This window comes from Jaculus jaculus, chromosome 2, assembly GCF_020740685.1.
Source record: "Jaculus jaculus isolate mJacJac1 chromosome 2, mJacJac1.mat.Y.cur, whole genome shotgun sequence".
NCBI classification, from domain to species: Eukaryota; Metazoa; Chordata; class Mammalia; order Rodentia; family Dipodidae; genus Jaculus; species Jaculus jaculus.
In genome coordinates, this window is record NC_059103.1 from 84,583,640 (window position 1) to 84,606,841 (window position 23,202).

General features: G+C 38.4%; 1 protein-coding gene across 4 annotated transcripts in view; it reads right to left on the reverse strand.

Moving 5' to 3' along the window:
- Ndst3 (N-deacetylase and N-sulfotransferase 3) overlaps nt 1-23,202 on the reverse strand; it is a 183,239-nt gene that overhangs the window by 95,357 nt on the left and 64,680 nt on the right. For all 4 annotated transcript variants that reach the window (XM_045144424.1, XM_045144423.1, XM_045144426.1 and 1 more), the window contains one exon: nt 13,739-13,893. In XM_045144424.1, the coding sequence (XP_045000359.1) occupies nt 13,739-13,893 (155 nt within the window). The remainder of the gene's footprint in view (nt 1-13,738; nt 13,894-23,202) is intronic.

The following is a 23,202-nucleotide window of genomic DNA, read 5'->3' on the forward strand; positions in this document are numbered from 1 at the left end:
GGCTTACAGTCTCAAGGGAAAGATTATGATGGCAGAGAAAAGCATGGCATGAGCAGAGGCTGGACATCACCTCTGACACAGTAGCAGCAGTAGAGTGAGCCGAGCGTTAGTAAGGGGGAGCTGGTTATAACACCCCCAAGCCTGGCCCCCAACAACACGCTCCTCCAGCAAGGGTCCACCTTCCAACTGTCACCAGCTGGGACCAAACAATCAGAGCACATGAATTTATGGGAGACATCTAATTCAAACCAGCACACAAGGAGTTGGAATGTTGCACATCCAGAGTCCCTTTAACAGCTATTTATTGCTCACCTCCATGTGTGTGACCTAACATCCTATGGCTATTAGGTAAATCTTTTGGAATGTATGAACAGAAAACCCTAGCTTTCACCTACTCAAAATGTAAGAATGTCATCAGATAGGCTATGGGGCCAAAACAGAGATTTCCCTGCTTTGTTGTGACCTTGATATTTCCATCAATGTATTTAAACAGTTCCTTGGTTTAGGACATTTAAAAAAAATTATAATTATAAAAACTTCATGAAATTGTTAACACACTGCATTTGGGGTAACCTAATCTGTGTTCTTGGGCCATGGTCATCCATATTTGGCTCCAGAATAAATTAGCTAGAAATCCCACTCAGGTGAGAGCTGTGTTTTCCACTATCATGGGGTACATGAGCTCTTCATCTTCACAGACCAAGGATAAATCTCCTTTCTCTAGATTCCACTCACTGTGAAATCTTATCAAAATGACATAAGCTCTCTGAAAATATTTTATGCAGTAATAACAGATCATAGGTGTTGTGAGGCTTGGTTAGGGACCAGAGGAAAGATCTAAGCACAGTGCCTGGTTAATATTTGGAACTCAACAACTTCTCTCTTGACATTTCCTTCGAAAATAAGAATTTTCCTGGTTTTTACAATGCACATTTCTGTTACCTGCAGGGAAAACAGAATCATAAAATTGTGAGTTTTACAGTATTCTCTGATCTGAGCATAAATTGAAAAGACGTGGGGATTAGAGAATTTGTTTGGAGGCTATTTATAATGATCCTAAAATGCGATGCAAAATTTTGAGGTGGACCAGGGAAGAAAAAGCTTGAAAAGGAACAGACTATGATGCAAAAGAAAGAAAGGGGGAAAAAAATCAAGCAAACAAACAAACCATCAAACAAACAAACAGAAGTCAACGAATGACCAGAAGAGAAGGACTAGGAGATAGAAATACCCAAAGTTGACAGAGGTGATGAACTTCCTCTGATTTCCTCTGACTGGAAACAGTTCTTCCTGAGGGAAGAAAGAGGCTTACATGTCTCAGGTGAAGCATACAAGAATGAGGCTTACAAGATTCACAGGGCTCTCCCAAGTTCGCATAAGCAGGAACTTGCTGGGGGAAGAGACTGATCTGCCCAACTTCATGCAAGTTGTGCTGGGAGCTGCAGGGATGTGGCATCAGCCAGCTGTCACTTGTGCTTCCTGTAACGCAGTGCCCTTCCTCTAAGGAAACCCAAGAAACTCACTAAGACAGGTGTTGGTGGAACTTTTCCTTGTTCTGTTGGTTGGTGTCCTATCTGGGGTGCATAACTGTTTGTTCATGTCTTTCCTGAAAGTCACACCACATTTGCCCTTCTACCATCAAACATTTCTGTGGTGTTTAAAACCACCTCTCAGAAAACATGTGTATCTTCCATTTTAGAAAAAAGAGAGAATATTAAAAATTTAGGAACAACATGCCTGGATCTGAAAATAGACTTTCCCTTCTCCCTCTCCAGCCCACTGGAAGAGTGTAGAGGAGAATTCATAAGGGTTTCTAATTCACTCTATGACCATATGAATTCGGGCAGTGTGGGTCTATTTTCACATGGTGCTAACTTTATCTTTCTTTTTTTTAAAGAAAATATTTTATTTATTTATTTATTTGTGAGGGAGAGGGAGGGAGGGAAGAAGGGAGAGAAAACAAGAGAAAGAGAGAGACAGGGAGGCAGATAGAGAAAATGGACAAAGCAGGGACTCTAGCCACTGCAAGCAAACATCAGATTTATGCACCACCTTGTGAATTTGGCTTATGGGTGTGCTGGCATTAAACCTGGGTCCTCAGGCTTCACAAGCAAATGCCTTAACTGTTAAGCCATCTCTGCAACCCTTTATCTTTCTTTGTGAAAACGAGTATAAGTCACAATATGCACATGCTGGATGAAACCTAGCATTTGTTTTAAGAGGAAAAAGGGAAAGAAATTGAGGCATACTTTTTTATACTCTATGGTGTTAGAAAGTATGTAATGTTCCCAAAGAATGGATACAAGTGTAACCTGAAGAGAAATTTATGAAAGTAATAATTTTAAGCTCCTGGGGAATCAAAGCCATATATAAAGTTTAATGATCAAAATTTCAAAATGAGAAGAAATTTTTACCACTGTAGATATGAGAGAGGGTTTCTGGTGCAATTAAAACATTTCCTTTAAGGATAAATGAGTAGTTCATATTGTGAAAACTTTAAACAAATGTACACAGAAATGGAAATGGTAGCACTCTGGAGCGATGATGACAATGGCATCTTCAGGTTCAAAATACTTAAAATGTAATTCCGAAAGCCGATAGATATGGTACTTAATTTAGGAAAGAAGATCTGAGGTTACTTCTAATGAAAACATTGAGAGCGATTGTGATAAATCATTAATGGATAAACTATTCTCAAATCTGGTTTCCTCTAAAGATTATAATTATTTGAACAATGGAATAAAATATTGGCTAACAGAGTGACAAATAGTCAGAACCCTTTGAGTTCAAGTTCTAGGTTGAACACAACTTAACTATGTAGCTTGGAAGAATTGCTTAACCGCTCCAATATAAGATTAACACTTAGAAAATGGAGATGACAGCAGGAGAGCTGTGTGAGAATGCAGTAAAATTAATAAGAAAGTCAAAACATATTTATTAAAAGTATTTTTATTTATTTATATGAGATAGAGAAAAAGGGAGAGAGGAGAGAGACAGAGAAAGAGAGAGAGGGAGAAAGGGAGAGAAAGCACCAGGTCCTCTAGCCACCACAAACAAACCCCAGACACATGTGCCACCTTGAGCATCTGACTTACGTGGGTTGTGGGAATCAAACCTGGGTCCTTTGGGTTTGTAGGCAAGCACCTTAACTGCTAAGCCTTCTCTCCAGCCCAAATACGTCTATTAAATTAATACATGCTCACAAACATCCTTTCGTATATACCAGGGTTGTAAACACACACAAGAGATGAGAGGAAGCACACAAGCCAAGGTCAAAGTTAGGCATAGCAGTTACAGGCACTTCCTTCCAAGGCCTGACAATACAGGTTGGATTCTCCAGTACCCACGTAAAGCCAGATGCACAGTCTAGACTTCATTTATAGTGGCAGGCAGTCCTGGAACACCCATACTCTTTCTCTCTATCTGCCTCTTTTTCTCTGTCTCTTTCTTAAATAAGGAAAGAAAGGAAGAAAGGAAGGAAGGAAGGAAGAAAATATTCAAAGTCAAAACTAACCAATTCAAGCAAACAAAGGGACATAAAAATCATGCCAAAGAGGTTAAGGTAGAATAAGTTTATTTTCTAGAACTTGCTAATTGAGAATGATTCTGATCAACTGAAGGTATATTACCATGGTCACATAGTCAGAAGAGAGAGTGTTCAAAATAGTTCAACTGATGAAAGAATAAAGAAGTATGCTTATAGTCCTGCTTATAGTACTGCTTATAGCTCATCAAAGAAAATATCAAGATATTTATGATGTAATAAGCAGAAGTAGATATAGAAATAATTGTATAATTATCAAGCATAATATACTAAATTAAGTTTTCTAGGCTTAGAAGTGAGTATGTTAGGTAATTTAAAAAAATCAAGAGTGTGGATTTGATGAATAAATAGTTTCACTAATCATAGAGAAACTATAAATGATAAGTGTTGGAAATATGACAAACTTTCCAAAACAAAAAAAAGTAAAATGGGCTAGGGAGATTGATCAGTGGTTAAAGATGCTTGTAAAGCCTGATAGTCGGAGTTTGATTCCCTGGTACCCATGTAAAGCCAGGTGTACAAAGTGGTATAGGTGTCTGGAGTTCTTTTGTAGCAGGAAGAGGACCTGGCACACTCATACTCACTCTCAAATAAATACATAAAAATATATTTTTAAATTTTTTTGTTCATTTTTATTTATTTATTTGAGAATGACAGAGAGAAAGAGAAAGAAGCAGATAGAAATAGAAAGAGGAAGAATGGGCATGCCAGGGCTGCTCCCCCTTGTGCATCTGGCTAACGTGGGTCCTGGGAAATAGAGCCTTGAACAGGTGTCCTTAGGCTTCACAGGCAAGCGCATACTGCTAAGCCATCTCTCCAGCCCTAAAAATATTTTTTAAAGTGAATAATGAAGCTGAGCATAGTGGTGCATGTCTTTAATTCTATCATTCTGGAGGCTGAGGTAGAAAGGATGCTATGAGTTCAAGGCTAGCCTGGGGCTACAGAGTGAATTCTAGGTCAACTTGGGCTGAGATTGAGACCCTACCTTGACAAAACAAAATCAAAAATTTTTAAAGGAGAATAATAGAATTCTGAAGTAAATCAATGAGTTTAATAGTAAACCCATGAAACTTTAGAAGCTATTACTAAACAGGTGGTGGAGGAGTAATAAAGAAAACAATGAGGATAAGTAAGCATTATGTTTCATATCTTCTTAAATAAATTACTTTTAAGAGTTCTAAATTTGTATGAGAAAAACTTTCATTCCTATCCTCATTCCCCAAATCAAAATGATTTTCACATAATTTTTTTAATTTATATTTATTTATTTGAGAGCAACAGACACAGAGAGAAAGAACAGATAGAGGGAGAGAGAGAGAATGGGCGTGCCAGGGCTTCCAGCCACTGCAAACGAACTCCAGATGCGTACGCCCCCTTGTGCATCTGGCTAACGTGGGACGTGGGGAACTGAGCCTCGAACCGGGGTCCATAGGCTTCACAGGCGAGCGTTTAACCGCTAAACCATCTCTCCAGCCCGATTTTCACATAATTTGTGTGACCTGTATAGATATTAATTTGACTGAACAGATTTGTAGTTGAAATACCAACTATTTTTAGTTATTTTTATTTATTTATTTATTTTTTTGAGGCAAACCCAGGAGACTGGCTGCTGGAGATGGCAAGCATGCCATTTCAGGATCACAAGGAATCGAGCGCTGAGGAGCTGCTGCATGACGCGGTTCCAGCCCCGTTGTCTCTTCCTTGAAGTCCAATGTGGCCCCTCTATAGAAACATCTTTGGCTCTCTGCACTACAGATATCTATAGTTTTCTGTTTAATATTTGTCTTTTCCTGTCTTTCACTTGGTGCACCAATCTCTAAGTTTACTTTTCCAGCAAAAATTGATGTTAGTGAAGTGTTGGTCAATGTATCTGAAAGAAGCTCTGGCATAGAACTTGAAAAACAAGAAAATGGGTCAGAAATAATTGTTTTCCTTAAAGGCCTTAAAGAAAGTCAGGCATGGATGGGCTGGAGAGATGGCTTAGCGGTTAAGCGCTTGCCTGTGAAGCCTAAGGACCCCGGTTCGAGGCTCGGTTCCCCAGGTCCCACGTTAGCCAGATGCACAAGGGGGTGCACGCGTCTGGAGTTCCTTTGCAGAGGCTGGAATCCCTGGCGCGCCCATTCTCTCTCTCTCCCTCTATCTGTCTTTCTCTCTGTGTCTGTCACTCTCAAATAAATAAATAAATAATTAAAAAAATATGTTTTAAAAAAAAAATAAAGTCAGGCATGGAGTACAGTACACTGAGGAGGAAACAATGAACCTCCTGGAACAATGTAAAAATTGATCTATGACTAATTTTTCTGAGTGGTGGCAATTGTAGCAAACTATGACTCTTCACCAAGAATCCTTACAGGAAAAACAACTGAGGTCAGAAAGAGTTCCATTGGGGGGGGACCAAAGTCTAAGTATTGGAGGGATATGGAAAGGGAAATTCAAAAGAAATGGTTTGGGGATTAAATGGGATTATTGGATCATGGGCCAATGGTGGGAACCCCCATTTTGTGGTTGTTCTGTCTCTCAACTTTAATACAGTAATTGAAAGTAGGAGCTCATGAAACCACAAGTGCTTGGCCGCACATACATGGGGAAAGTGTGAAAATAGTTAATCATTATAGGGGCCTGATGACTGTACTTGAGGTAAATAATTATGGGATTGTTTGATGTAAAGAAATAGCAAAAAGTTTCTATGAATTCTGTGGAACTGTACCTTTCTTGAAGTTTACTTTTGCATGACATGATCAGAAAATAAAAGACTGAGGTTAAGAGCTGTTGCAGGAGAGAGAGAGAGAGAGAGAGAGAGAGAGAGAGCGAGCGCAACTCAGCGGCCTTCTTCATTAGCCTGTCAGCTTGCACCAGAACTTGACTTTGAGTCATTATTGCACCTCTCTCTTTCACACCTCTCTTCAGGGACCCTGCTTCAAACCAAGGCTGGACTCCAGAAAGTGGTGTCCAAACAGGGACCAGAATTGAGTTGAGGCTCAGATAGGGACGGATGTCACTAAATAGGGACCTGCAGGCACCCTGGTCAAAGAGTAAGGCTGGGGAAAATAGAGGGGTGAGTAATAAAAGAAAAATGGGACAGGCAGAATCTAAGGAAAGACAGATGTACTTTAAGATACTGAGAAAGATACTGAGGAATAAAGGAATAGAATTTCAGAAATATAATCTCACAGAATTTATTCAATTTATACAAAAGGTAAACTGCTGGTTGCCAGAGGAGGGAATACTGGACCTGGATAATTGGCAGAAAGTAGGAAAGGACCTGAAGAAATGGCTCTTGGTTAATGATGATGATGAAGCTCCTGAGAATGCCATCACTCTATGGGTTATGATTAAGCAAGTTTTAAGAACCGATTTAGCTGTGGATTTGCCTGATTCAGCATCTATAAAGTCTAATGTGGGAGAGAAAGGGAGAGACAGAGGATGAGGGAGAGAGAAGAAAGAGAACTGGCATGCCAGCCATTGCAATTGAGCTCTAGATGCATGTGCCCCCTTGTGCACATGTGTGATACTGCATGCTTGCATCACTGTGCATCTGTCTTACGTGGGACCTGGGGAGTCGAACATGAGTTCATAGGCTTTGCAAGCAAGTGCCTTAACTGTTAAGCCATCTCTCCAGCCTATATCAACTACTTTTTACATAGTGGTGATTAACTAGCCTGATGTTAATGTGGAATGAAGATGGTGTTGCTTGACTACAAATCTCCAATGTAAATATGATTATGCTGAATTCTACCAATAATCCAATAATGAAAATACTGAAATCATACCTATAAAATGGAAGAAAGGCACAAAGCTGGGAAAGAGTTATATAACAAAATCAATTTCTAGGAGGATATTTATATATTAAAACAATGAGAATAAAGCAAATATGAAATGCTAAAAAGAATTGTGATCTCAATGTTACGATTTAGTTAATGAAATTATCTGTACAAAAATCATTATATAAAAGCTTAGTAAAGCTCAATGTCAAGGTCTGTTAAACACTGGTAGGATATCATGGTTTAACAAATATTTATGAAAATAATTTTATTTATTTGCAAGCAGAAAGAGTCGTGTGTGTGTGTGTGTGTGTGTGTGTGTGTGTGTGTGTGACAGAGAGAGAGAGAGAGAGAGAGAGAGAGAGAAGAGGAAAGAAAATGGCAGGGCTTCTAGCCACTACAAATGAACTCCTGATACACATAAAAATTTGTGCAACTGGCTTTATGTGGCTACCTTGGAATCAATCCTGGGTTGTTAGGCTTTGCAGGCAAGTGCCGTAACTGCTGAGCCATCTCACCAGCCTTAGTTCAACAAAATTTAAGGTAGCATTTGGCTATACATTAATAGAAATAAAATGCATGGGAAATAAAAATAATATTTTACCATTTTCTGTTCTAATAAGACTACATCATTGGAATGGTGTTCAGTTGAGGCAACATAGGTGGGGAAAAAGAATAAGAAGTTGGAAATGGTACAGATATGTGGATGAGGGGTCTGAAGCAGTCTGAAAGTCTGAAGACACACAAGCTACAGAGATGCAGATGTAAATATCTTAATCATGCCTTTTGTTTTCTGTTTTTCTGGTGTTTTGATATATTTTCGATCTTCTGACCCTAGAGAGAACAATGATCCTAGGATAGCCAAGTCCTGGAGGTAACATTCTTGACAGAGCACACTCTTTAAGTGCAATTATCCAATTCAAGGCTTTTATCTTAACCACCCCCTATCTTTGTGATGCCCAGCTACATGAATTATCCTACACTAATCACTCCAAGGTTGGAGACAGAATATTATTAGTCCCTACCCCTCAGAACCTACTGGAATTATTCTAAGTCACTGATCCTAAGCCTGCTTCTCCTGCTTTGTCATGTGATTCTTTCAGAAATCAGAGGGGATTTGTCTTTCTTATAAACACGTTTGACTCCTGGCCAACCCCAGTGTGGCCCCATATGGTGTGTGATGGTTTGAGTGAGACATCTTTCATAGCCTCATGTGTGTTGGTTTCTAATTGGTGGCAATTTGGGAAGTAGAGCCTTGTTGGAGGAGGCGTGTCTCTGGGGGTGGACTTTGATGTCTATTATCCCAGCTTGCCAATGTTAGCTAGCTCACTTGGACTCCTTGTGATGTTGCTTTCTCCACCATGAAGAAACCTCCTCTTGAAACTGTAAACTAAAATACATATTTTCTTCTCATAAACTGTTTTTGATCTCAACAATGAGAAGGTAACTGCAATGGTATGGCATGCCTCTTCTTCTTTGTCACTTTGGGTAACCAATTGACCTTTCAGTGGCAGTTGTCTGCCCTGCTAAAGCACCACACCCAAATAATACCAAAACCTACATTTAATTAATAGACTCCTCAGCGCTTGAAGAAATGCATGCTCATGTTTCCAGTTAACATTCACTTATTGAGAATTTAGTAGCTTCTGAGCCATGTTCTGCTTAGTCACTTATTTTGGTTACAAGAGAAACACTATCTGTAGACTTCACTCTCTTTTCTATGGATTCCTTTGTCAACACACTGATTCCAGTTCTTTCTAAATTTTTTTTTTTCAAGGTAGGGCCTCACTCTAGCTCAGGCTGACCTGGAATTCACTATGTAGTTTCAGATTGGCCTTGAACTCACAGTGATCCTCCTGCTTCCACCTCCAAAGTGCTAGGATTAAAGAAAGGCATATGCCGCCATGCTTGGCTTTTTCTAAATTTTATGACTAACTAATCATATCTAAGTGATATATTCAGTATTCCCAAAATATTTACCAACAATCATGCCATGTGTTGATTAGTCAGAACAACCCCTAGCTACAGAGTCAGAACTGAAGGATATGGGCAACATCTGGGCAGATCCAGTTCACTGGCTGAGCAGTTGCAAGATTTGGGATAGGATGTGAGGTGGTCATGGAGTGAGGGATAATAAATGTCACATTTTTTATTGCAGTAACTAATGTGGTACATTAGTACTCTGAAGTTGAATATTAGCCTTGATAACATATCAGACTGTAATCAATCTGTTCTATATTATGGCCAGTGTCTTTCTTAAAATGTGCTGCTTGGTTATTCTAGAAAGTAGTCTTTTTGGTCAGATTGGACATTACATCCTGCTTGTAACATTCTAGTTTTATTAAGATTACTAAAATGACACTTTACATTTGATACTAATAAAGTGACTTTTAGTAAAGAACTTCACTGGAATTAAATTAAATGGCAAGATTGATGGATTCTGTAACTGGCAAGCAAACTAATGGAAAGATTATTACATATTCCTTAAGCCAGCAAGTTTTGCAATAAATTTTAAATTATATTTTGATACTATAATCCTTATTTCCATATTGGAAAAGTTAACAGGCTTACTGATCTAAAAATTTATGTAAATGACAATAGACCTTCCAGCTAATATAAATTAGTGGGTTCTGCTTAACCTGGAAAAAAGGGGGACTTGTGACACTCTCTGAAAAAATAATGGCAATGTAATCAAAAGCACAGTTTACTGTAAGACTCCACACTTTCAGGAGCACAGTTTCATTGCTACATTTTTTAATAAAATTGTCTACGTTAACGCTAAGTAAATAGCAAATAGTTCTATGATAAAAGTGTCTACTAATTACTTTATCACCAAAAATTAAAGAATTAAACTTATACTACACTTACCAAAATTTAGGCCCAATCCTTTTTATTTTATTTTTTATTTTTTGGTTTTTCTAGATAGGGTCTCACTCTAGCCCAGGCTGACCTGGAATTCACTATGGAGTCTCAGGGTGGCCGAGAACTCAGTGTGATTCTCCTACCTTTGCCTCCCGAGTGCTGGGATTAAAGGCATGAGCCACCATGCCTCACTTAGGCCCAATTCTTTAATTGAGATTACATATTACTGATGATTTTTCTGAGGCTTAAATACAATGTTATTTTACCTTTTTGGCGGTGTTTTCTCTTGTTTTTTTCAAGATGTACAGTGGAAATCTCAATTTGTGGCAAGCCAGTGATTAATGTTACAACTGATCCTAAATTCAAGGTTGGTATCTTTTTATTTTTTAAAAATGGTCTTAAATGTTTCAGTTTCCATTTCATTCTTGAATTAACCCATATTTCTTAAATAAATGTTGTTTTCCTAATCAAGCTATAAAGCTGCATTTCCTTTGAAGACTGTGCATAAAATGCAAGTTTGCTTAAAGGATTTTCCTGATTTTCCACAGCAAGCTATGACCTAGAGATTTCAAGGTTCAGCTAAGGTGGACCTCAGATCCACTGTGCATCAGTGTCCACACTACGCAGAAGGAAAAGCCGAGGTCTTTCTAACACTCAATGGAGGCGCAAGAATTTGGCTGCAACTAGTGACAATAAGACCTAGAGTTTCACATCACAGTCATACATGCTTAGTTGGAAGGGTACTTTAGCTATCATTTAACTCAGTCACCCATATGACTGTTGGGTATATTGAATGTGATTGGCTCCCAAGGCAGCTTGTTGGTTCTTTGCACATGTTTCCAATTATTTAATTGGGAAACATTCATATTTATTTTGAAATTCAGAGCCTCTCAACTCATGGAGAAAAGCAGGCTATAGCTCAATTTGGGAATATGAAACATTAGCATGGTAACATTTGTTTAATGCCTCTACTGAGTAGACAGTTGAGGCAGAATGTCTTTTAGAATAGCTTCCACTGAGTTAAGGCGGCTTCTGTGTCTGACAATATGTAACGTTCAGCTATAAGGAAAGTTACCTTCAGGTTGTCTCTGAAAGCACTTGAGAGACTGCCTATAGCATGAAATCTTAGAAAACCCACGAGAAAAGTTGCTCTAGGAATTCTACCCCAAACTCCTCATTTTCCTTGTATTTCAGGATTATCAGATATTCCTAGGGTTACCAAACAGAAGAGGCACCTGGAACCACTTGTTTACTGGGTTGGGCAGCTAGTGAAGAAGAGTAGGGGCATAAATTACACAGTGTTAGAGGATTTGGCTTTCTAATCGTAATTCTACCAGTGGACATTATAATCCCCAGTGAGCCATTGCATTACTGTGAGTTTCACCTGTAAAGGGAGAATAAATACGCCTACAATTCAGGGATGTGTAAGAATTAAAGGAACAAATACATAACATGCAATCCCATGATCATCTTTCATTTCATTGTTAACTTCGGTGGCATTGCAGTTTTGCAGCACTCATGCCTTGATGGGAACAGAATGAGTTAATGAAGACTCTGTAAAATCCACACTAAGCAATTACTATATCTATACAAAATAAACTTTAAACTCAAGAATTTTATTCCTCTTATCTGTTATTGTACACACCTCAAAAGCCCAGACAAGCAATGAAGATGGTAGTGAACTGACCATATAGTGACAATAAAAACCAGGTGCTGTCTATTGAGATTTATATCTATCTATCTATCTATCTATCTATCTATCTATCTATCTATCTATCTATATGCAGAGAGTGAGAGAGAGAGAGAATACATTTTGGCTTTATTTCCTAAGCTACTTCATGGTTATTCTCTACTATCATAAATACCATAATCTGGGTTTAAACACATAGGTAGCAATGACATTCCTAAGACATTTTGCTTGGCACTCGAATTAGAAGGTTTAGAATGATAAGATTTCAATCTTGAATTTGTCTTTCAATTATGCACATGTCCCTTCTTACTAGACTTACTCTCATTTATTTAAAATGGTTTTAATTGTAAACACACTACAGGCATTCACTGGTGCATTCAAGTACTCATAGAGCCTGTGGGTTCTACATGCTGTTCTGGTTTCAAGGGCTCTAACAGTGATCAACTAGGTTTTAAAGGTCGCTAAAATCACAGCAACAACAAATACCCAACTTTCTCATTTTTAGGTATTTTACAGTTGCTAATGCCTTGTTCTAACTTATTCCACTCTATTTACATAATCTCTTCTCTCAGATTTCCTTCTCCTTTTCTGCACAGATTTATGAAACAAGTGCCAAGTAGTTTTCCTGTCCACACTATGTCTTGCTGATTAGCACTGCTACTCTCAGCAGCTCAGCCTTCTGCACACAACAGAAAGAATGCTGCTGTCACATGAGATAGAACTTTTAGTATCTCCATTACAAATGTGGCAGTGTTTGCTCAACTTAATACACTCTACTATTTTAGTTTGCAGGGTTTTTTTTTTTTTTTTTTTTTTTTTGGTTTGGAAATGAGGTGACTCTCCAGCTCACAGAATTTTGTAAATGCTGACACAATCCACTCTCATTGCATTACTTTGAAGAGCTCTACTTTTGCTGTCTTGAGACACTATCAGTGCACAAGCAGAGTGCCCTCAAAACTGTCAATTTTGGAAAGTAGATCAAATTTAAAATATAAGTGTGAACTTCTAATACTATCTATGAAGAATGTGACTCTATATATGTTCAAGAAAAATACAGTTTATAACTTCCAGTAAGCACTTGTATAAGTCTGAATAAAGTACCACAGGTATCAATGACTCAAGCTCCTTTGCCCTAGCACCTGGTACAGAGTAACCATTCCTCATAAATGGACTTCGGTATTCAAATCATGAGCAAACTTTTCCTTACAGTATTACTTACGTTTTACTATAAATTTCCCTGTCTCAGATTATATTCCCTTCTCCCTATCATTCCTGCCTTGTCTTTCAGGTTTTTTTTTTTTTTTTTCTGAATCTTTATCAGTTTGGATTCACTTGAAGAACTTCTGCCTGGTTTTTAACTCCAGCCTTACTTCACTCTAGTTTATCCTGATGCCCACATCTTATTCAAATTTCAGGACACACCAAATTACATTTCTGCAATAGTTCATCCTTCACTAATTCCAAAGACAACTGTTTCTCTGGACTGAGGGATTTATATTTGTACACCTTGAAACTGAGCCATGAGCATCTCATTTGGTGGAGAGTAACTTAACATGCGCATTCGGTCTCCCCAGTGCAGCAGGAAGCTCCTTTTGGACAGGAGCTTTGATCAGAAAGTCCCGTAGTTGAGTTCTGATATTTTGTGAAGTCTCAAATTAGGTCCCTTAAAGCATTAAGTGTAGCGATGATTATCCAATATCAACTCAAGAATCACCCGTAGAAACATACATCGTGTAACACCAAGATTCTAATGACCACAGAGAACAGCTTCTTAAAGACAACCAGTATGTCAAATTCTGAGGCAATTTCCAGTTCAGAAACCTGTCAGTTCTCTAACCACTATATGCTTGCTCAATTCAATAATCAAAGTGAGTTACTTACTAAGGCAAATTTTTTGTTGAGAATCATCTGCTCCACCAAAGATGATTCATTGTGGAAGAGGTGAGGCTGCATATGACTCCACATATGAGGAAACCACCAGAACTCATCCACAGACCCCAATAGACAGTCATCCCCTTTGTCTTCCTCTTCTGTTCCTATAAGGGGAAAAATTTCATTCAATTAATTCTTGACCTATTTATGTATCATCTATCTCTCTATATATCTTTCTTTATCTTCATCATCATCTATCTAATCTACCTATTTATCTAATCTTTATCATCATAACCATCAGTCATTTTAAAGGCATTTATATATACATATGAGACTTTGAACATAAAATACAACAAAGGAAAATCCATTTAGGTAAAAGCTAGAAACTGCCTAACAGCTAAAAACTGTGTGTTTTTGTTTTCTTTTTTGAGGTAGGGTCTCACTATAACCCAGGCTGGCCTGGAATTTACTATGTAGTCTCAGGGTGGCCTTGACTTCATAGCAATCCTCCTATCTCTGCCTCCCGAGTGTTGGGATTAAAGGCATGTGTCACCACACCAGCTTTTAAAATGTAATTAAACACAAGACATGAGACTCTTAAATTTTAGTGTTTTACTCTTAAATTTTAGTGTTTTTGCATTAATTGTAGCCTATAATGAATGAGAGAAAAGTGGAAAACATGGAATATTTTTAAAATATGATGTGACTATGGAAAAGGATGTGAGAGTCCCAGTAGCAAATTATTTTGACATGGGATGTGTGTATAGGAAAAACAAAATAATTTTGTGAGTTATTCATGTCCCTCTGCATAACCATATCATTTAAATAGGTTATTTGCTACAATTTCCACAGTGAAAACAGAAGTTTCTTGGGGTTTCTCAGTCACTAATTCATTTCTGATTTCTACCTCCCCCAGCCATGAGATTTTCTTAGAGTGAATTGAGACTCCCTCATTCTTGAACCATTTCCCATCTGCTGCATCTAATCTCCATTCCTTGTCACACATGTTACACATACCTCTATCTTTCTGTGTATCCATCCTGTCATCATCGCTTCTTCATTCACTTTCCGGTTAAGTTTTGCTCAAAGTTTATTTAATAAGAGCAGAGTGACAGATGTCAGATTTCTTTGGGCAAAGAGCTTCAGCATGTTAGCCACTTTTCTCTGAGTATCATGGTAAAATTTACAATTGTAATTTTTACACATTGGAATCATGGTAGAGTTAGAGAAATGATTTCTGTATTCTGACAGATTTATCTTAATTCACAGTACACATACTTTTAAAACATATTTTTTATTTGAGACACAGATATATATATATATATATATATATATATATATATATATATATATATATATATATATTTGGAGAGAAAGAGAGAGAGAGAGACAGGGAGAGCATGAGAGCGAGAAAGAGGCAGATACAGAGAATGGGTATGCAAGGACCTCCAGCCACTGCAAATGAACCCAGATGCTTGGGTCAGCTTGTGCATCTGGCTCTTTATGGGGGTACAGAGGAATCAAACATGGGTCCTTTTACTTTGCCAGCAAGTGCCTTAATTGCTTAAGTCATCTCTCCAGCCCCTATACATACTTTTTTTATATTTCCTTTTTTGCTGAATAGCTCTGTTATGTGATTTTCTTTACTCTGATTTTGCAGATATTTAATTCATTTACTTATTGTATGTTTGTTTTTTGGTTTTGCAAGGCAGTGTCTCATTCTAGCCCAGGCTGACATGGATTTCACTATGCAGTCTCAGGCTGGCCTTGAACTCATGGTGATCCTCCTACCTCTGCCTCCCAAGTGCTAGGATTAAAGGTGTGTGCCACCATGCCCGGATATGAATTTGGAGAAATTTTAAATCAGAATCCAATATATTGAAAACATGTATAAGCTTTTTTTTTTTTAGGTTATGATAAAAGAACATAAATATAGTTGCTCATGGTTATATTCTTCTGCCTCCTTTGTCAGAAGTGGAGGAAGAGACAAAAAGGAGAAGTCCAATTCCTTCCACCTTATAAAGTCATTTCTAAGTCAAGCCTGTTTTACTATTTATCTACTTAAATAACACATCTTTGTAGTATTTTACCAGCAGCATTTCCTCCTTTGATATTCTAGTGAAATACAATGTGACTGAGTCTGTGTGTACCATAGTGGTCCATGCTTTATAACTTCAGCTTCTCACTCTAACCATTTGAGGTCACGGGCATGGCTACTCACATTTCACTGGCTAAGGAAGTTGATCTTTAGAGAGGTCAAGTAACTTATCTTATTATGGAAATGTTGGGACAGACCCTGATTTAATTAAGCTACTCCAAATTCAGAGCCTTTATGCTATTGTTCATTGGCCAAATGTAGACTAGAAATAAGATCAGAATTTATTAGTTCAATATAACAGAACTTTGACATTTTCAGCTAATTCTATGATGTAATAACAATGTACAGCTCCTGCTTCTTAGTTTTGTGAAATACACTGGTCTTACTGACTGGTAGACAGGGCATTCTTTTGCCATCAAGCTTCCCTAATCAACTAATGACAATTAAATAACAGAAGTTAAATTTTTCTAATGCATCAGAACTGAGTTCCAATTAACTTGCAGTTTAAGGCTATATTTGAAATATTTACCTAACTGTATGATTTTGGGCCCTTCTAAATCTATATTCCTATAGTCTTATCCAAAAAACATAACTCTTTAACTCCAAGGATTCAATGTAAAGGTATATGGAAAGTACCTTGGATATTATTGCTCACTAAAAGGGTAGTGTTATTTTTATTTCAATTTTTATTTTTCAAAAATTTAAATAAATCAAGTTGGGGAGATGGTTTAATGGCTAAAGGCATGTGCTTGCAAAGCCTGCTGGCCTGGGTTTGATTCCCCAATACTCTCATAAAGGGAGATGCACAAAGTATCCCATGCATTTGGAGTTCATTTGCATCAACAGGAAGACCTGGTGTGTCCATACTCATCCTCTGTCTCTGATAAATAAATAAAAAAAATTTTAAAAATTAAAATGAATCAAGTTAAGACAATTTTTGAATGAAATTTTATTATTAAGACAGTTTTGCTTTAATTATTGCTTTACTAGTGGGGAAAAAGGCCAGACATTTATAAAGAAAGACAATATCCTTCAATTAAGTTTATAGTATCTATTTTTCTTTTCAAGGCAGGGTTTTGCTCTAGTCCAGGCTGAACTGGATTTCACTATGTAGCCTCAGGGAGGCCTTGAACTCTAAACAATTCTCCTACCTCTGCCTCCCAAGTGCTGGGGTTAAAGGTATGAGCCACCACACCCAGCTCTATAATATCTAATTTTTAAAAGATGAAGAATTAAAATTTGGTGGGTGGGCACAGCAGTCTGGGTTGAGTAGGCTGGACTCATTTCTGGTCCTATCCCATGGCCCAGGTCTGAGCTCCTTCCACAGTCAGTGGGTGGGTGGGCATAGCGGTCTGGAGTGAGCAGGCCAGACCCATTTATGGTGCCCTCCCACTGTCTGGGTCTGAGTTCCTTACGTGGTCAGTGTTTGGGCAGGTGTAGTGGTCTGGAGTGAGTAGATCAGGCCTATGTATCTGGGCTCCTCCCACCTCCCCAGTCTAGGTTGCCTGCACTGGTCTATGTCCTGGAGGGCTCAGCACAAAGTAGGCCATATCCCTATCCCCTTACTCCTCTTAGTCCCCTGGTCCTGGTAGGTCCCATTGAGCCTTGTTAGGGGAGGCTTGGCCCCTGTGTAAGCTGTGGAATCAGGCCTTTGCTCTGGCATCTGGACTGGACAATAAGTACCAACATTCCTGTTCACCTGAGTCAGAGGGTGAATGGGCCAAAGGACACAAACTTGCTTCCTCCTCAATAAAATAAAGATTCTTCCAAAAATGGGTAGGCAGCAATGCAAAAAAGTCAGCGAAAGTCAGAAGACTGAGAGATCTCCACCAAGGATGCCTAATCATATTATGGAAACCTCCAATGTAATCATAGAGAAATCAACAGAAATTCACCCCCAAAATGAAAACACAACAACCAATGAGATCCTGATAAAAAATTTTCAATGATCTTGAAGCAAACTATCAAAGAACCAACAATCATATCAATGAAATTAAGCAGAATCATCTCCTAGAGGGTTCAGCTTTTGACAGTAGGCTTAATTTGATGGAAGAAAATGTTAGAACATTCCAAAGAGATATGAATAAATTGAAGGTAAGTCAGAAAAATGGAAGACCTAAACAACTGGTTGATAAACTTAATGAAGAATTGATCAAATGTAAGAATGTACTAAAAAAAGCACCGAGAAAATCAGAATTCAAGTTGAAATCATACCTCAAAGAAGAGATGGACATTATATAAAATAACAAAACACAATAGAAAACAAAAACCAAACAGAATTTATGAAAACCTCTCTAGAACCACTCACCAACAGAGTCACTTGTGTGGAAGACAGAACCTCTGACCTGGGAGATAGGACAGAAGAAATTGATCGGGAGGCCAAAAATTTTGCTAAGTTCAAAACAATCAAGTGAACAGAGTATGAGGGAAGTATGGGACACTCTAAAATGACCAAACATCTGGATCACGGGTATACCAGAAGGAAAGGAAATCCAGGTCAGAGGTATAGAAAGCATACTCTATAAAATTATTGAAGAAAAATTTCCAAATCTTTCAAAAGAGAGGCCCATCCAGATACAGGAAATCCACAGAACACCAAACAGGAGGATCAAAAAACCCATCTCACCACTAAAGATAGATATTTCCTCAGGGTAAAAGGATGGAAAAATGATATTACAAGCAAATGGAAAAACAAGTGGGTATTGCTATATTAATATCTGATGAACGATTTCAAACCAAAAGTAATGAAAAAGGACAAAGAAGGCCACTTCTTACACATCAAGGGAATGATCCAACAGGAGCACATCACAATCATAAATCATAAATATATATGCACCCACAGAACCTTCTCCAAAATTGACCATATATTAGGCCATAAAGTGTGCCTTCATAAAGTCAGGAAAATTGAAGTAAGTTTCTGCATCATATCAGCTCAAAATAATTTAAAGCTAGAAATTAACAACAAGAATATCAAGAACCCCACTAACTCCTAGAGACTAAACAACACACTTTTAAACAATGAATGGGTCATGGAAGAAATAAAAAAAAATTGCAAAATTCCTAGATTTCAATTATAATGAAACTACAACCTAGCAAAACTTATGAGGCTCAATGAAAGCAGTCATTAGGGGAAAATTCATAGCCCTAAATGCCTTCATTACAAAGGCAGAGAGATAAAAGTTAATATCCTGACTGTCCACACAAAGGCACTGGAAAAACAAGAAGTATCCAACCCAAAGAGCTCTACGCAGAAAGAAATAATCAAGATTAGAGCAGAAATTAATGAACTGGAAACTAGGAAAACAATCTTAAAAATCAATGAAACACAGAGCTTGTTCTTTGAAAAAATAAACAAGATTGAAAACCTCCTGGTCAAAGTGATCAAGCACAAAAAAAGAGAAGTCTCAAATTAACAAAATCAGAAATGAAAAATGAGAGATCACTACAGACATTAATGAAATTGGAAGAATCATCAGGGCATACTTCAAAACCTATGCTCCACAAAATTAAATAATCTGGAAGAAATGAATAAATTCCTAGACACAAAGCACCTACCAAAACTAAACTCAAAGCAAATTAATCTCCTAACCAAACCTATCACATCATGGAGATTGAAAAGGTATTCAAAAACCTTCCCCAAAAGAAAAGTCCAGGTCCAGGTGGCTTCTCAGCTGTATTCTATCAAACATTCATACAGGAACTGATACCAGTTTTTCTCAAATTAGTCTGCATAATAGGAGACCTGGGAACCCTTCCCAACTCCTTTTATGAAGCTAGCATCACCCTAATACCAAAACTAGAGAGAGATGCAACAAGGAAAGAAAACTATGGGCCTATATTCCTAATGAATTTAGATGCAAAAAATCCTGGGCAAAATTCTTGCAAACCAAACTCAGCAACTGTTGCAGTCCGGTTCGCATTGCTGGTAGAAATCACCTAACCAAGAGCAGCTTCTGGGAAAAAGAGTTTTATTTTGGCTTACAGGCTCGAGGGGGAAGCTTCACGATGGCAGGGGAAAACGATGGCATGAGCAGAGGGTGGACATCACCCCCTGGCCAACAGAAGATGGACCACAGCAACAGGAGGGTGTGCCAAACACTGGCATGGGGAAATTAGCTATAAAGACCATAAGCCCGCCCCCAACAATACACTCCCTCCAGGAGGCATTAATTCCCAAATATACATCAGCTGGGAACCTAGCATTCAGAACACCTAAGTTTATGGGGGACACCTGAATCAAACCACCACAGCAACACATCAAAAGTATTATCCACCTTGATGAAGTAGGCTTTATCTCAGGGATGCAGGGATTGCTTAACATACGGAAACATGTCAATGTAATACATCACGTGAATAAACTGAACCATAAGAACCACATGATCATCTCAACTGATGCAGAGAAGGCCTTTGATCAAGTACACCACCACTTAGTGATTAAGACACTGGAAAGAATAGGCATGGAGGGTTTATTTCTCAACACAATAAAGGATATATATAAAGCTCCTAAAGCCCAAATAATTCTTAATGGGGAAAAACTCATACCTGATCTAAAGCTATATTACAAGGCTATAGTGACAAAAACAGCATGGTACTATAATAAAAACAGAAACAGAGAGCAATGGAACAGAACTGAAAAGCCAGATTTTATAGCTTTACAACTACAGCTGCTTGATCTTTGACAAAGGTGCCAATTATGTAGCCTGGAGAAAAGACAGCATCTTCCAAAAACAGTGTTGGACAAATTGGATGCACATATATAGAAAAATGAAATTAGACCCACCCATTTTTCCATACATAAAAGTCAAGTCCAAATGGATTAAAGACCTCAATATAAGATCTGAAACTCTTCAACTATTGGAAGAAAAAATAGGAAGGACTCTCCATGCCAAAGGACTTGGACAAGACTTCCTGAACAAAAGTCCAGTAGCCAAGGAAATTAAACAAGCACTCAAACAATGGGGTTTCATGAAGCTAAAAATTTTTTTCACAGACAAATATACCATGAGCAGTGCCAATAGATTATCCACAGAATGGAAGAAAATCTTTGCCAGCTAGAACACTGGCAGAAGCCCAATATCTAGAATCTACAAAGAGCTCAAAAAACTAAACCATAAGAAATCAAAGAACCCACTCCAAAAGTATAGCAGAGAACTAAATAAGGAATTCTCAGAGGAAGAATTGCAAATGGATAATAAACACTTAAGAAAATGTTCAATATACCTAACTATTAAGGAAATGCAAATTAAAACACCTATGAGACTCTACCTCTCCCCAGTAAGGATAGCAAACATTAAAAAATCAAATGAAAACAAATGTTGGAGGCTGTGTAGAAATAGGAATGCTCATTCACTCTTTGTGGGAATGTAAGCTGGTATAACCACTGTGGAAATCAATTTGGAGACTCCTGAAAAGGCTGAGTATAGAGTTACCAGCAGACCCTGTTATTCCCTTACTGAGCACTTATGCTAAAAGCTCCACATCTCCATTCAGAAATATTTGCCCAACCATGTTTATAGCTGCTCAACTCATAATAGCTAAAAACTGGAATCAACCCAGATGCTCATCATTGGACAAATGGATAACCAAGATGTGGCATTTCTACACAATGGAATTCTACTCAGCAGTAAGAAAAAAATGACACATTGAAATTGTAGAAAAATGGTCAAACTTGGAACAGATAATTTTAAGTGAACTCACACAATCATAGAAAGACAATTGTCATATGATCTCACTCATCTGCAGTTCCTAACCTGGATCAGCCCAAGTTGCTGACACAACTGAATAGCATCTTGAAGATTGGACAATAGGGAGAGCACAGCTTGGGGAAAGGGAAAGGATGGGGGTGGGGACACAAAATCTGAACCCAAATAGGACTGGTACCATAGAATCCTATATCCTGGAAAAGAGACTAAAAGGTGGAACTCTCAAGCAAACCTTAGAGGGAGCACCTGAAGTGAAGAGCCCTAGAGAGATTGAGACAAAACCTAACCCCAAATTTCTTTTGTTTCTCTTTCTTCTCTGGCTTTTTCTTTTTTTTATTCCCTTGGTGCTGGCCTGTAATTCCTTGTACCAGGATGTGAACTATATCCACAATGAGTTGTTGAGCAGAGAGACCTACTAGATCTCCCAAAACAAATAAGACAGAGTTCTGTCAGAGCACTTTATTACCCACCAGAGGTTAATGGTAAGACACTAAGTGTTGAAGACACCAAGCAATGTCAGCATGGACCATGGGAAGACCTGACTGGAGTCTGAAGGAGAGCTAGTCCTCTGGTAAGTAGCCCATTTAGTGTTGGAAGTCACTATATATTAGCTACCAGGGGAAAGTGGACAACATCTGTCCAAGTAACTAAAAGTCTAAGCAACTCAGAAGCAAAGAGCCTGACGTGATGCTCACACTAGTATATTACTGGCACACAGCCTTGGTGGGCAACCATGTGCTCTTGGATTGGCTAGCAGATCCACTCAATGGAAAGGAAACCATATCTGGAACTGGGAATTCAGTCAGAATCATATCCAGATAATGATTTTGCTTTCCATTGTCAAGCTCTCACTAACCTTAGACTATAAGAGTGTCTAAACCCTTTTAATTCTTTCTAAATTAATAATGGTTATCCCATTTAACTGGTACTGACTTCACTTTCCATTGGAGAATCTGCTTCTCTGTTTCTCTCTGGACTAGAGAATAAAAACAACTACCCGAGTCCCCAGATGAAACCACAGAGGAACTGGGGAAATGAGCAAGAGTGCTGCTCTCTTAGTTAAGCTGGTATCAGCACAAGGGTGAAGGAGAAAGATACTGAGGACACTCCACACCTACCAAACCAGACAACTAGATTCTCCTAAGTGCCCATTACTGAAGTAAACTTGAAATGTTCCCAGCATGGCTCAGGGACTTTTATGGAAGAGGAGGTTGAAAGATTGTTAGAGCCATGAGTTGGAACATTTTGCACAGAGACATTGCTTCTCCCCCATAACTGACTGCTGTCCCATAATGCATGACCTACAATCTCCATGGGGTTGACCTGCATCCCCAATGAGGAAGGCCTCTTCAAAAAAGGGGCAGGGGGGGGCTGGAGAGATGGCTTAGTGGTTAAGTGCTTGCCTGTGAAGCCTAGGGACCCTGGTTCGAGGCTCGGTTCCCCAGGTCCCACGTTAGCCAGATGCACAAGGGGGCGGACACATCTGGAGTTCGTTTGCAGAGGCTGGAAGCCCTGGCTCACCCATCCTCTCTCTCTCTCCCTCTATCTGTCTTTCTCTCTGTGTCTGTCACTCTCAAGTAAATAAATAAAAATTAAAAAAAAAAGAAAAAAGAAAAGGGGCAGGGAGGTGGGAAAGGGTGGTATCAACATGTGATGTTTACATACAAAATAGA